Source organism: Nannobrachium achirus (genome assembly GCF_963921795.1).
Source record: "Nannobrachium achirus genome assembly, chromosome: 20".
NCBI classification, from domain to species: Eukaryota; Metazoa; Chordata; class Actinopteri; order Myctophiformes; family Myctophidae; genus Nannobrachium; species Nannobrachium achirus.
This window is the reverse complement of record NC_137827.1, coordinates 34,307,149-34,320,434: the sequence shown is the minus strand read 5'-3', so window position 1 is coordinate 34,320,434 and position 13,286 is coordinate 34,307,149. Positions and strand designations below refer to the sequence as shown.

Genomic DNA, 13,286 nt, shown 5'->3' with positions numbered 1-13,286 from the left:
GAAAAAGCATTAAGCAGTAAACAACAGCAAACAGCAAGATGACAATTGTGTCCGGTTGGCACAGGGGTCTGTTTGACAGACAGGAACTGGGAACAATAGCATGTTCCTCTGCATGCATTATTTCCTCCCAGGGAAACAGAGCAGTGAAAGGGACCACATGGGTAATTGGCATAATGACTAAATTTGGAGCAAGTTTTCTTTTTTTACATAGAATATCAAACATCAAACATATATTATTTTTTTTTTACAAATAAACATAAAACAAAAACAATCCCGTAACAAAACCACAAAACAATATTAAGAAAAATAACACCAGCACAATTACAATTTGGAGCAAGTTAAGCATGATTTAAAAATAAATGAAAGGGAAGAATATCCCCACTCACAGGTCCAGTGCTCTCGCAGGAGTAAGCAGAGGTGCGCTGGACTTTGTGTTCAGGCTCGGAGTAGTCACTGTCCAGAGAGTAGGCATCTGGCGGAATGGCGTAGTCACTCTCTGAGCTGATGGAGGACATGGACACACCTGTAGGACAGCAGAGGACCAATGAAACAAACACAGCTGGTTGGGAAAACCCTACACGCACCGACATCTCTGAGTAACATTGTGGAACAGCCTTGATAAAAAAGTGAAATTGTGAAGCTCATTAAACATATTCAAAAAATTAGGCAATAAGTAATTAATAACTTGAATAAGATGATTGATTAATTATCTTTGTTTTGAAAAGGGGTAGGCATAATAACCTACCGGTATGGCTTCAGCCTAACCTTTTTGGTCAGGTTAAAAATATCTTTTTTTTATTTTTTTATTTTTTTTATTGCACAATACCACTAAACTGACCAAAATAAACTAAACTAAACAATCCGTTCGAGTTGACCTTGACCATCATTTCGGGCCAACCTACTCATCATTCCAACAAAGTTGAATGAACATCTGTCCATATCAGTTGACTCGTGCTAACAAACGAACGCACAAACACGCACAAACAGGCAAGGCCAGAAAAGGGAAAGAAAAACTAATTGAAATCCTTTACCTCTCTTGACAGCACGAGGACTCCCTGGGATGCTGCCCTTTCTGTCAGGACTAAGCATGGAGGTCCGCAAGCTGGCCAGAGAACTGCTGTCATCCTCTGACCCAGAGTCATCATCAGGCAGAGGGACACTGCTGATCTGAGTGGCTTTCTGTTACGCACAAACAAAACACATACATATAAGGAGGTCAGCATTACCCACACTCCATGTTCTCAGGGCAAATAGCAGATCTAGAAGCTCACAACACGTCATGTTATGTTGTGTTGTGAGCTTGTAGATCGGCTATTTCCGGCAAAGAGATTTGGTGTTCAGGGAATAAAGGAGTGAACCAAGTATTATCCAGCACTGTTATCAACTTGAGTTAGAACCATTTTGTAAAACAATATAGTTATACTGTAGTTATCAATCTATCAATTGCAGTAATGAGTGTCTGTCTGTCTGTCTGTCTGTCTGTCTGTCTGTCTGTCTGTCTGTCTGTCTGTCTGTCTGTCTGTCTGTCTGTCTGTCTGTCTGTCTGTCTGTCTGTCTGTCTGACTGACTTGCTGTGTTTGTCGCTGATGACCTGGGAATCATTTGTGCCGAGTAGGAATTCGTCTGGACCAGATCCATAAAACCACTCATGTCCTTAATCTCCTTATCTATCTGTCCAGGGGTCTTTGGAAGACGCACCGAATGTCTGTGTCTGTGGGGGACACTAGGCATCGGCTTCCCTGATTGGCCAACCCAACCCAGCGGTATTGACCAAGTCTTGTGTGCCGTTGCACCAATACAAGTGGTCACATGTACAACAGAACTCAGGTCAATGCACAAAATGTCTGTATCTGCCATAATCAGCCATTTTTTGACTAAATCAGTACGAAGAATACTGACTGGTTCATCAATCTGGTCGTAAATATAGTGTAAATAAAGTGACTAAATCTGGCTTATATTTCTGCCTTACTTTCACAATTCCAGACAAAAAAACATTGCTGAATCTGACCCCTAGTTGGGAATTGTCCTAAATGCCAGTAAAATCAAAATATGGGTGTAATTTGGCTGTAAAGTGCTTGATGAATCGGGCCCATTGTACCAAAAAATGTTCTTTCAATAAGGAACATTGTTTTTATCCCCTTACCCCCTTCAGTGTAGTGTACACAGGCACGTTGATGTTCTTGTAGATCATGGTAGTAAATGGACCTGCTGCTGGATACTGGGGTAAATTGGATCCTGAAACATAGACAGGAAAAAAACACATATTCAACGAAAGATGCAAAAAACAACAAAAACACTTTAAAGACTATTGGCTTCATCCTTTTCCAGTAATTACTGTGCAACAGGTGTGCCGATTCCAGAAGAACAAACTGTTGAAACAGAGATGTCAACTAGAAGCAACTTGTGTTTATTTCAGACTATCTGTTTAACCATGTCTGGCCAGAGCACAGAATATGCCAACAGCACTCGAAGGAGAAACCGAGGGAGAGAATTCATCTGACAGCAACCTATGAAGTCATCCAAAACAGCCCATTTGGCAGTCGATGAGATATATACCAGGCAGACACTCAGTAAACGTAGAGCTCTGAACGCTGTCAAGTCTCAAAGTGAATGTAGTCGCCTAAAAGCATGGTGATATGTAATTACACCCTGGTCCCTGTTCTTTTCATCACAGCTGATTAACCCTTTCAGAACGGTACTACACACTACAGTATTGTGTATTATTATTTTATGTTTTAACTATTGAAAAATAGCAGATATACAAGCTTACAGCGCGGCACCGAGTGCCGCGCTGCGAGCTTGTAGATCTGCTATTTTTGAAAAATCGTGAAAATTAGAATTTTGACCCAATTCTATAAGTGTCTTTTGAATCCTTCCAAGATTTTTTGAAAAACCCTGTTTACTTTCTATGTCAGCCATCTGGCCAGCCATCGTCAAAGAAAAGGTCCTTGGAGCTCAGTTAGTCTGTTCTTGAGAGACTACTATGTCAGTGGTTCTCAAACCTTTTCATGTCAAGGACCCCCAAACTGATATGTATTTGGCCACGGACCCCCATCTCAAAATATCTAGTTCCAGGGACCACCCCCCCAGAAGTAAAATTTGAGTTACAAACGTTCACTTTGAAAATACATACATTCAAAGATTTGCACACATTTTCACGACTTTTTCAAAAATAGCAGATCTACAAGCTCGCAGCGCGGCACTCGGTGCCGCGCTGTGAGCTTGTATATCTGCTATTTTTCACTGGTTAAAGCATTCAATAATTCTAGGCCTAAATGGGTTAAAAAGCAGGATTTCCCTCCCACACATCCACCCCAACACTCCCCCCTCTGTTCTCCCTCTGCGTCTTTAAAGGGGGCTCTTAAAAGCCTCCCTCGCAAAGCCAGCGAGGGGCTTGCACCTGCACAGGTGTGCAACGCCCCAGGGAAAAAAGGAAGTGACATCAAAGGCAGCAATGACAGATCTGACCAACTACCTGTACACTCACCCACCGCACTCTCTTCAGCACAAGAATGACATGTCACTTCACAGTACTGAGTCACCGTGCTGTATATATACACACATATACGCATGCACGAACACAACAGACAGATACAGCTGGATAGAAGGTCGTTTTATGTCTTTGTATTTGCTGGATTAGAATGTATGCGCTTGGACTTCAGGTGAATGCCATACTGTCATATAAATATTGTGCTTGGCAACGAGGGAGGACTGAGAGAATGGCTGGTTTCGTGTTTCTCCCAGCGCCGGCGGGTTACTCACCTCGTCCAGGTCCCCTGGCTCCAGGATTAGCCTCTGACACCCGCATGCCTGACTTGGCCACCGCGTAGATGCGACTCTCCTGTAGTAATTGACAAATTATTTGTAATATAATGTAATCTATAACATGTGTATAGTCTCTTCTCTTAACTCTTTGAGCGCCAGCGCCCTCTAGGGGCCAAATAATGCCAGCGCATCTCTCATAGGCGAGCGCTTTAGCTTCCAGGACTTCAGCTTCCAGGACCTGACGTGCTCACGTTCCTGCACGGCATGGAAATGTCCCGGATGAAGATGCTAACAGAATGGCTATTCCCATTTTGTCATCTAAAAGATCATTTTTGGGTGATTTCGCCGTAAATAAACCTCGCGCCGCTTTCCTAAAACACAAAAAAGAGATATAAGCCTTTAAAGATGCGGTCTTTCATTGGATTAGGCGGAGATTGGCGATTGCGTTCGCAAATTACGGCCGGCCGGGACGTTGTTAGCTTTCGGCTAGTAGCTACAAAAATCAAGCCAGGCTTCAGAAGGCCTCTTATCATTTTATTAATTTAATTAAATAAAGCCGAACTACTTCGGGATCGGCACACTCGTGTACTCATCGGAAGCGGCGCCGAACATCGGGTGAACATTGGGGAGCTCAAAAATGTATTTTAAACCATTTTTAATGGAATATATCGTCGGACAGAGTAGAACGGCTAGCTGGCTAGCGGCTAGCGAGCCAGGACCACCCACGACTCTACAAGCAGCTCGGGGTAAGTGAATTAATAAAAAAAAGATTGTATTGGATTGAAATAAAGCCGAACTAGTTCGGGATCGGCACCAGATGAGTTAACTACAAGGCCAATGAGCTGGAAAAGTGTGTAGAGTAAATGTTTGCTTGCTTATTTTATATTTTGAGAAATGTTTTAATAATTTCATATTGCTATTCAGTGTAATGCACCAGCTTCACAGAGACAAATTCCACATATACCTGGCAATAAACATAATTCTAATTCTAAGTACATGACAATGGCTGCAATACAATACCGTCAATATAATGTGAATACGTATTGTCGTTGCAAGGGAAGACAATGCGGGAACAGTTATGTCTTTTACCAAACTAAACACATTTTTAGCCTTTTACAAACAACAAAGACGGAGGTCCTCTAATCATACCCAAGAGGGGAAGCGATGCAAGGGAGGTGTCGGGGGCTTCAGAACCTCCGGATCCAGGCGCACAAGCTCCTCCGCGAGCCCCACGAAGGACACCCCGTCGCGTGAAGGCTCTTCCTCCGATCCCTGGCCCTCCACCACCCCTTCCATGCTGTCAGGAAGGCCGTCGTCAATGTCAGTCTCCTCCACGACCTGGGCGAAGGGGGAGGTGGCGGTGCCAGAGCTCTGCAGGGTGGACGAGGAGGTCATGATGTCTATGTTGACGTTGAGGTGGTGGAGCCGGTCCAGGCTGGGCTGAGGCTGGCTGTAGTGCTTCTTCACCAGCTGAATGCTGTCCCTGGGAGTCAGAGGGGTCCGCACCTTGGGCAGAGTCATGCTGGTGCCCGACGGGCGGGCCTGGTGTTGGAGAGGACTTGTCGGGAAGGGGTGGTTGGTGGAAGGAGAGCGAGACAAGAGCGGGCTTTTGGGGGTGATCCCGGGGGGAGGCGTACTGCGGGTGGCGGGTCCGTGGGCCATCTCGTAGGCCGAGGAAGAAGACGAGGAAGACGAGGAGGACGAGTGAAGGCACTGGGAGCGGAATTTGGTGTTGAGCTCGTCGGAGGAGTTGTCTCTGTCGTAGCCGCCGGCTCTGCCCTCTGGCCGCTCCCTGGTGGGAGGCAGATGATCCAGACCACTGTTGGACATATGGCTGCAAGGGCCCTCCTTGCCCCGACTCGGACAGTGAGCGTCATAGTTCCCTATGTCACCTTGACACGGCCCTTTGGCTGGCTGCTCAGGAGACCTCTTTACATCTGAAAGGTGAGAGAGAAAGCACGTTTAGTTTAGGGGTCTTCAACATGGGATCCGGGACCCCTACGATGTCCTCAGAGTTACTACAGGGGGGCCGCCAAATCCTTGTTTGATAGGATAATTCTTTTAAATTAACAACTTGAACCCTTGCATCCATATTCCGAGGAGAACTTTAGCCAAAAATAGCTGATCTACAAGCTCTCAACGCCTCGCGCTGTGAGGCGTTGAGAGCTTGTAGCTGAGCTTGTAGCTGAGCTGAGGCGTTGAGAGCCTGTCTGCAAATAGGTTTGGTGTAGAGGTAAAAAAAGAGCAGACCAAGTACATAGTGAAAGGTTTACAAAATATCGATGATTTAAGAAGTTAAATGTCACATTAACATGAATCCAACATAGGCTGATGACAGAGCTGTTAAACAAGTCTATGAATCTATCTATGAAAATGATGAAGATCTGCATCACACATTTATACAATATGTAGAGTGGGTCCCTGCTTCATCTCTCTCAGCTAGGGGGTCCTTGGCCTGAAAACATTGAAGACCCCTGGTTTACATTTAAATCAAGCTCAAAGATTGAGGTTAAGAAATCAAGACCCAAGATTGAGGTTAAGAAAACAATGTGAGACAATAGTACAGTAGATGGTCATGATAGCATGAATGGGGGCAGAGACGGGCTATTGAAGCGACAGGCGCGTTTGTTTTGATTCCAGCCACCTAATCCCAAAGTCTTTTCATTTCACCCTGTGTGCTCCACCCTTACCGGTCCTGTCTGGTTCTGTGACAGGACATTGCCCAGTTCATATTCGAGCACACACCCCGCCGCTTCAAAAGCTTTGCTCTGCCTGTCCCTGCTAAGACAATGTGAATTACATGGCGGCCACACCTGACGGCGAGGTCTTAATGCTACAGGGGGCTGCGCGGGGCCCCGCCTGTCGCCAGCCGTCGTCCTGGGCTGGCGGTGTGCCGGGGCAGCTGGGAGGATACAGGGGGCTGTTGGGCACCAGATGGGCGTCGGTCACCGGAGAGGTAGTGCCGGGCGCTGGGGTTGCAGGTTTCTCCAGGAGAACTGCAGGGATACCGAATGTATGTGTTAAAGGGGGAGGGGACTGGGAGTGATATATTCTTTTGTAAAAATAACTGTTACATGGCTCTATATTTATGATATAATGTGTATGTATGTGTTCTTTAGTCCTTTCTAACGATCTTTAATAAGCAAAATGCTGAACTACTCCAAGATCTGAGCCCTATGGTAGTGTATCGTCGTTCTCGGGTGAAAACCTTGTATGTCCAAAACCGTTCGTTTGCATTTTTCATTTTGAAAATGATTTAGTGAAAACAGCCGATCTACAAGCACACAACGCCTCGCACCGCGAGGCGTTGTGTGCTTGTAGATCTGCTGTTTTCACTGCTTTTGTGAGACGGGCTTGTACGATGATGCTGGGCTTTACTTTGCGAAAGAATATACAAACTTGGAGATACGAGGTTTCCACCCGACAACGACGGTATGCATGTGTGCGTGCGTGCGCGTGAAATACAGATGTGCTCTAAATTCCATTGTAATGCAAAAGACATCAGGCAAGATCAGGCCCACAGGGCTTCAGCATTAAGTTCCAGATCACCATGTAGTTTGTCCTGCAGCACCAGGATCTGTTCTGTCTGCTTCAAGTTGGCCAGTTTCAACTGCTGGTTCTCCAGCTCCATCTACAACACACAGCATGATTTAACACAATACAACAATACATTACATGATTCAAAAAGAGAGAATATTGAATTCATTAATTTACAAACTTTGAAATTGCCCTTTTCTCTTCATTAAAAAAATTCAATCTGGTCTCTGATCTCAACCAAATTTGTTTTCATTCATTATTTATTTGTGTTATAATGTTACTGTCGCCTAGCTTTTTAAATAATATCATACAGTTTAAAACAAAAACAAAAAATCTAAGAAAGATAATTTCTCAACTTTTTTCTTTTATACCACTCTGTGTAGAACCAGCAACCAGTGGAAATGAATGACTTCCGCCCACTTTGTTGCTTGTTGCCAGAGTTTGTCATCAATGTACTGGATCGCCAGACAGGAAACCTGTCTATTCCTTGATGGTGAAAGAATGTTTCTATTCATTCTTCAACCATCAATCAACAAAGCGTATGGTTTCTATCACTGGGAATAGAGTGTCTCTGAGCAGGCTGAAAGCTTTACAAGAGCCTGGTTCTTTTAGGCAGAGCTCTAACTATACATGTCTGAGCTTACCTCTCTAAGCTTAAAGGTGACCCAGTCTTTAATCTTGGCAGCCTTCTCTTCAATGATCTTTGCCTCCTGGGCTCTGACTAAGATCTGCAGTCAAAGGAAAAAAAAAAGGTTTCTGTGGATTACAACCTACATTTTATGAGCACAAATGGACATTTCTTGATCCTTATCTACCAACTCCACCATACCTGTTTTTCCAGCTGTATCTCTAATCGCTTTATCACCGCATCTTTTTCTTGCACTTGACTGGTAAGTTCCTGATGTTTTTTGTACAACGAGATCTCCGATTCACTGGTTTGGATGTTCGCCGATTTGAGCTTCTCTGCCATGACGTGGATCTAAAACAAATTATTTTGATGAAGTAAAAGGTATGAGCACGACCAAAGGTTAGCACATTTGCAAGGTACAGTTTGGTTGTTTTGGGGAGGACAAAAGCCAAGAGGAAAATACTGCATATGGAGATACATTTACTGCATGTCTGTGAATGGAATAAGCCTCCAAAGCCCCTGAGAGCTGAGTCTTTGACGTTTTGGAAAATAAATTGCGGCACCATCAAATTACCCCCTTCAGAAAACACCTGGAACACCCAGTAATGGTGGAAAATTAGCAATTAAATCCAACAGAACAAGACAATGCGTGTGTGTGTGTGTGTGTGTGTGTGTGTGTGTGTGTGTGTGTGTGTGTGTGTGTGTGTGTGTGTGAGTGTGAGTGTGAGTGTGAGTGTGAGTGTGTGTGTGTGTGTGTGTGTGTGTGTGTGTGTGTGTGCGCGCGCGCGCATGCGTGCGTGCGATACAGATATACTGTAGGATTTCTAAAGCTCACAGTGATAAAGAAAAAAACACACACAAAACTTTTGTCATGGCTTTCAAAAGACTACATCTCCCTTAGGTGTAAGGTGTCTGATAGCACAATGACTATGGCTTGAATGCTAGCATGTTCCAAATTAAAACAACTGTTATAACATGTACATGAGCACATGACATGCACAACTTTAGGCAACCTTGGAGTTGTCTCTATAACATGACCTTTTTGGTGTCTATTACGGCATGCAATCAAATAATCTTTTTTTTATTGTGGCAGACAGTAGTATAGTTTTGTTTGCAAGTGATCCCAGTTTGCATGGTTATTTATAACAGATGGAATGTAGAGTGAAAGATTCATGAACTGAGTGAGACTAGAGCAAAATTAAGTCAACACAAAGCATGAGCTCAAATAATGCATTTGTAGTTGAGAGTGAAATCTGCTTCCTGCAGCCTGTATCCTGTGGTCAGTGGTGTAAAGTAACTAAGTACATTTACTCAAGTGCTGTACTTAAGTAAAAAATAACCTTTTTTTTTTTTACTTAAAGGAGTAGTTCACCACTTTTCAACCTGTCTTCATATAATAGGTCCTCACTAATGTTCATGATAAAATATAAAAAAAAAATCTACTCAGTCCAAGTCTCCTAGGAGAGCTGTGGGAAGTTCAGAATCCATCGTCTTGTGACATCATCATTTCCCCCCCAAAAAAAATATTCTTCATTCATTCATTTGAAAACTTGTGAAACAGGACATTCTGCATAATTAATACTTTTGTACTTTTACTCAAGTAAATGTTGATTTCCATTTTACGTGTAAAAGGGTGCACCCACACCAAAGTATCTATGAGAGTGGATTCCCCATTCCGCCAATGCATTTCAATGGGAATGGAGCGGTTTTATGCCAGTAGAGGATTTCTGCAAAAAGAAAAAACGCTCCATTCTCATTTAAATGCATTCGCGGAATGGGGAATCCACTCTAATAGGTACTTTGGTGTGGGTGCAGCCTAACAGACAACAGAGTATTTCTTCATTGCAGTATTGATACTTTTACATAAGTAAAAAAAAAATTAGTACATTTTCCACCACTGCTTGTAGTGCCATTGGGAACAATAACTGCAGTGAAACTCTACCTGTTTCTCAGCGCTGTCAGCCCGCAGGTCAGCTTCCATCACCCTCTGTTCCAATTCCTGCATCTGGGGACGGGACAAGGAGGTTACCACGGTTACCAACATCATGTACTGTATACAAGCTCACATTTTGTGAGCTTGGGTGCCGTGACGCAAGTCCCCAGGGGTGCCTCAGGATACTTTGATAATATTTGGAATCTCTCAATGTCCCTTAAGTTTAACCACTTGTACTTGTAGAAGACACTTGTACTTGTAGAAGACAGTCTCAGCTCTTCAAATAGTAGCTTGAGTGTTAAAGCTGGTTATGTGTTTGATCATTGTTTGTGTGAATTGTTATGTCGGTGAATTGTTTTTGTTAAATGAAATGTAAAAGTGTCCTGTAAGTCCATATGGGCTGGGCTTCCTTGGAAGCATGACACTAAAATAAAGAAAAATCAATCAATCATGTACTTAGTGAAACGGACCGGAGTTGCACTGCGATTGTTTTCAGCCTTCAGCAGACCAAGTCTCTTCACAAAAATAGCAGATCTACAAGCTCTCAACACTGTTGTGACACGTTGTGAGCTTTTAGTTCGGCTATTTTTGGTGAATGTTCCCCCCAGAATAGGGATGCTGGGGTTTAACCCATTTAGGCCTAACCTATAGAATAGGGCTAAATCAGAAATGAGCCTACAAAACAAATATGTTGCTACATACTGTACATGTACTGTAAGCCCCTCCCAAACAGCAAAATGTGTTCCCGGCCTGAATGGGTTAAGTGGTCAAACACCAAGTATAAAAGTTATTTACTGTCCTAATGGAAACAGATATTCTCTCAGGTTTTCCTCATAACATACAGTATTTTAGGGGGAAAGATTTACATATTTGTAATTCAAGAGTGCAGCGGATGAAAAGGTTATTTTAGAGGGGTGACCTGAGCCAAAGACGTTTGAGAACCTCTGTTGTAGAATGTAGATCATTTTAACAACACAAATATTGCACAACATCTTTTCAAATAGAGGTCTGCAAACAAACACATTGTTATGTGGGGGTCCTTGATATGAAAACGTTTGAGAGCCGCTGGGTTGGAGGGCGGTTAAGGAGCATTAGAGGGAAAATCCAGAGCTCTTAATGAGCTCCTTTGGAGGGGGGTGGACTCACTCCCCCCGGCACTGGCACTGCAATAGTTCCATTTAATTAAGAAGCCAGGTCTATTGTAGCTCAAAGCTCTCCACGGAGACTCAGTGTGGTGTGCTGCAGGTTCTGGCACCATGCATCCTGCAATCTGACACACTAACTCACTGGTTCCCAAACACTGGGTCAGGACCCATTTGTGGGTCGCGGACAAATGTTTCTAGGTACCTTAACTTTTTTGTGGCCTACATTTATCAAAACATTTCCAAAAAACATTCCCCCAAAATATTTTCAAAGATATGTACAGTATAATGATTTTTCTAAGTACCTGTAATTTAATTAATACATAAAATAAAAATCTATAAAAAAATATAAATAAGAAAACAGATGTTTAAGAAGTAGTGAAAATAGTCAATCTACAAGCTCACAACAATCTGCTGTTTTCACTTGTTTGGGTCCCGGGTAATCTGAGTTCCCAGAAGTTTTTCGCCACTAGGGGGGCGACAAGAACTTCTGGGAAGAAACCATTATATCTCTGGGCAGGAAGTCAGCCCAGCACAGAATCTGAGTATGGGTAACTGGATGCAAAGATGGCGCCGGAGGTTACCCATCTAAATAAAAGAAATCACAGTGGCAATGCCTCTGCAGCCCACCCACATATCGAGGCGAATCCTCCAAGACTAGGCCGAGCAAACGTCTAATCTCTCTTTTGGGTCTCGACGTGAAATGTTCGGGAACCACTGTTCAGACAGACAGACAGACCACCATGCCAGCAGTCTGCCTGTGGACACACTCACTAACATTACGTATACAGAGACCACAGACATACTGTACAGTGTACACACACACACACACACACACACACACACACACACACACACACACACACACACACACACACACACACACACACACACACACACACACACACACACACACACACACACACACACACACACACACAAACAACAAATTAGATTTTTTCTTTTTTTGGATTTGGAGAAGGAAAAAAGCGGTCAGTTTCACTAAGACTAGAGGGTTTAATTGGATAAGATACTGTATGATCAACTGTGAAGACTGATGATAAAATGGTTCTGATAGCATGTTGAAGGTGAAGGGCAGCCCTTGAACTCAGTGTGGCGGAAGGAGGGCAGAGCAAAGACGGAGAGAGAGAGAGAGAGGGGGATTATTATCTCAGAAGGATTATCTGTGGTGGGATCAGATGTTTTCACATCTCTAAAGGGCCGGTACTTAAAGCACAGGGGCGTGCTAACGTAAACACAGAGCATAGCTGCAGAAGTAACAGCGAGCCTCGTCGGAGAAGCCGTCCGTCCGTCCGTCCGTCCATCTTTCACAACAAACACTAACTCTGGACCAACAACGGCGTGTGATGGAAGCACACTAATATAGTCTCTGACTGACTTGACTTTGAGACCACATGCCTGTGTCACCTCGTGTGCAATCATGCTTTACTTCAACTTTCAAATACGCACACAGTTACTGAAGGTATTCGCATATGCACCTATGAGTGTGCACTCACGTGTGTGTGTGTGCACACACACACACATACACACACACATGCTGAGTTTGACGCAGGATGCCCTTTCCCCTCCCCGAGTTCAGTGACCCGGCTGAAAGGAGAACAAACACACTAATGGATTCAACCCCGCTTGAGAGAGGCATCTGAATTCCTCTCATCTGCTTTGTTTCCCTTCTCTTTGTTTCTCTCTCTCTCTGTCTGTCTTTTCAGGAGCACTCAGCCACTCCTGCCAGTCGCCTCCCAAAGCCCCTCAGATTCCCAGAGACCTCTCACACCAGATGAGCACCGCCTCGCGGCCAGATTAACACTCACCAAAGGCGCGGCGCAACAGGAGAGGAGGTGTGGGGGCGAAGGTTGATGTTAACTTAGTGGTTGAGTGACTGCTCGCCTCAAGGTCAAAAGCCTCCGTTGAGTCGAGTCAAAGCCATTACGGGGCCAAGTCAGAGAAGAGGAGCAAACAGTATTTATCCTCCATTTGAGGGCCAAGAAACAGTAAGCAAAGGAAGCACTTTAGGTGAATATAACTCTGGAGTCATAAAGCAGGACAGATGTGCAGAGCGGCCCGTTGACAGAAGCCGCCAGCCCCGCCCTCTGGAGAGGACCCTTTGGAGGGGGAAAGGTCGAAGGTCGAGAGGTAGAGGTCGAGGTTGAGGTGGGTTCTGTGTCATAGGATTGAGATGTGAGCCAACGTGGTAGCAGTACCGGAAGGCTGGGACGGACATGTAACGTTCTTGGGACTTTAGTCGTAAATTAGGACGAAGTGC

At 44.2% G+C, this 13,286-nt stretch overlaps 1 protein-coding gene across 2 annotated transcripts in view; it reads right to left on the bottom strand.

The window, feature by feature from the left end:
- Positions 1–13,286, bottom strand: part of plekhh1 (pleckstrin homology domain containing, family H (with MyTH4 domain) member 1) — a 62,504-nt gene that overhangs the window by 24,259 nt on the left and 24,959 nt on the right. For both annotated transcript variants that reach the window (XM_080750554.1, XM_080750555.1), the window contains exons 3-12: positions 9,873–9,935; positions 8,132–8,281; positions 7,947–8,030; positions 7,315–7,396; positions 6,579–6,761; positions 4,915–5,702; positions 3,763–3,841; positions 2,144–2,235; positions 1,032–1,179; positions 387–523 (exon numbers count right to left, since the gene is read on the bottom strand). In XM_080750554.1, the coding sequence (XP_080606680.1) occupies positions 387–523; positions 1,032–1,179; positions 2,144–2,235; positions 3,763–3,841; positions 4,915–5,702; positions 6,579–6,761; positions 7,315–7,396; positions 7,947–8,030; positions 8,132–8,281; positions 9,873–9,935 (1,806 nt within the window). The remainder of the gene's footprint in view (positions 1–386; positions 524–1,031; positions 1,180–2,143; positions 2,236–3,762; positions 3,842–4,914; positions 5,703–6,578; positions 6,762–7,314; positions 7,397–7,946; positions 8,031–8,131; positions 8,282–9,872; positions 9,936–13,286) is intronic.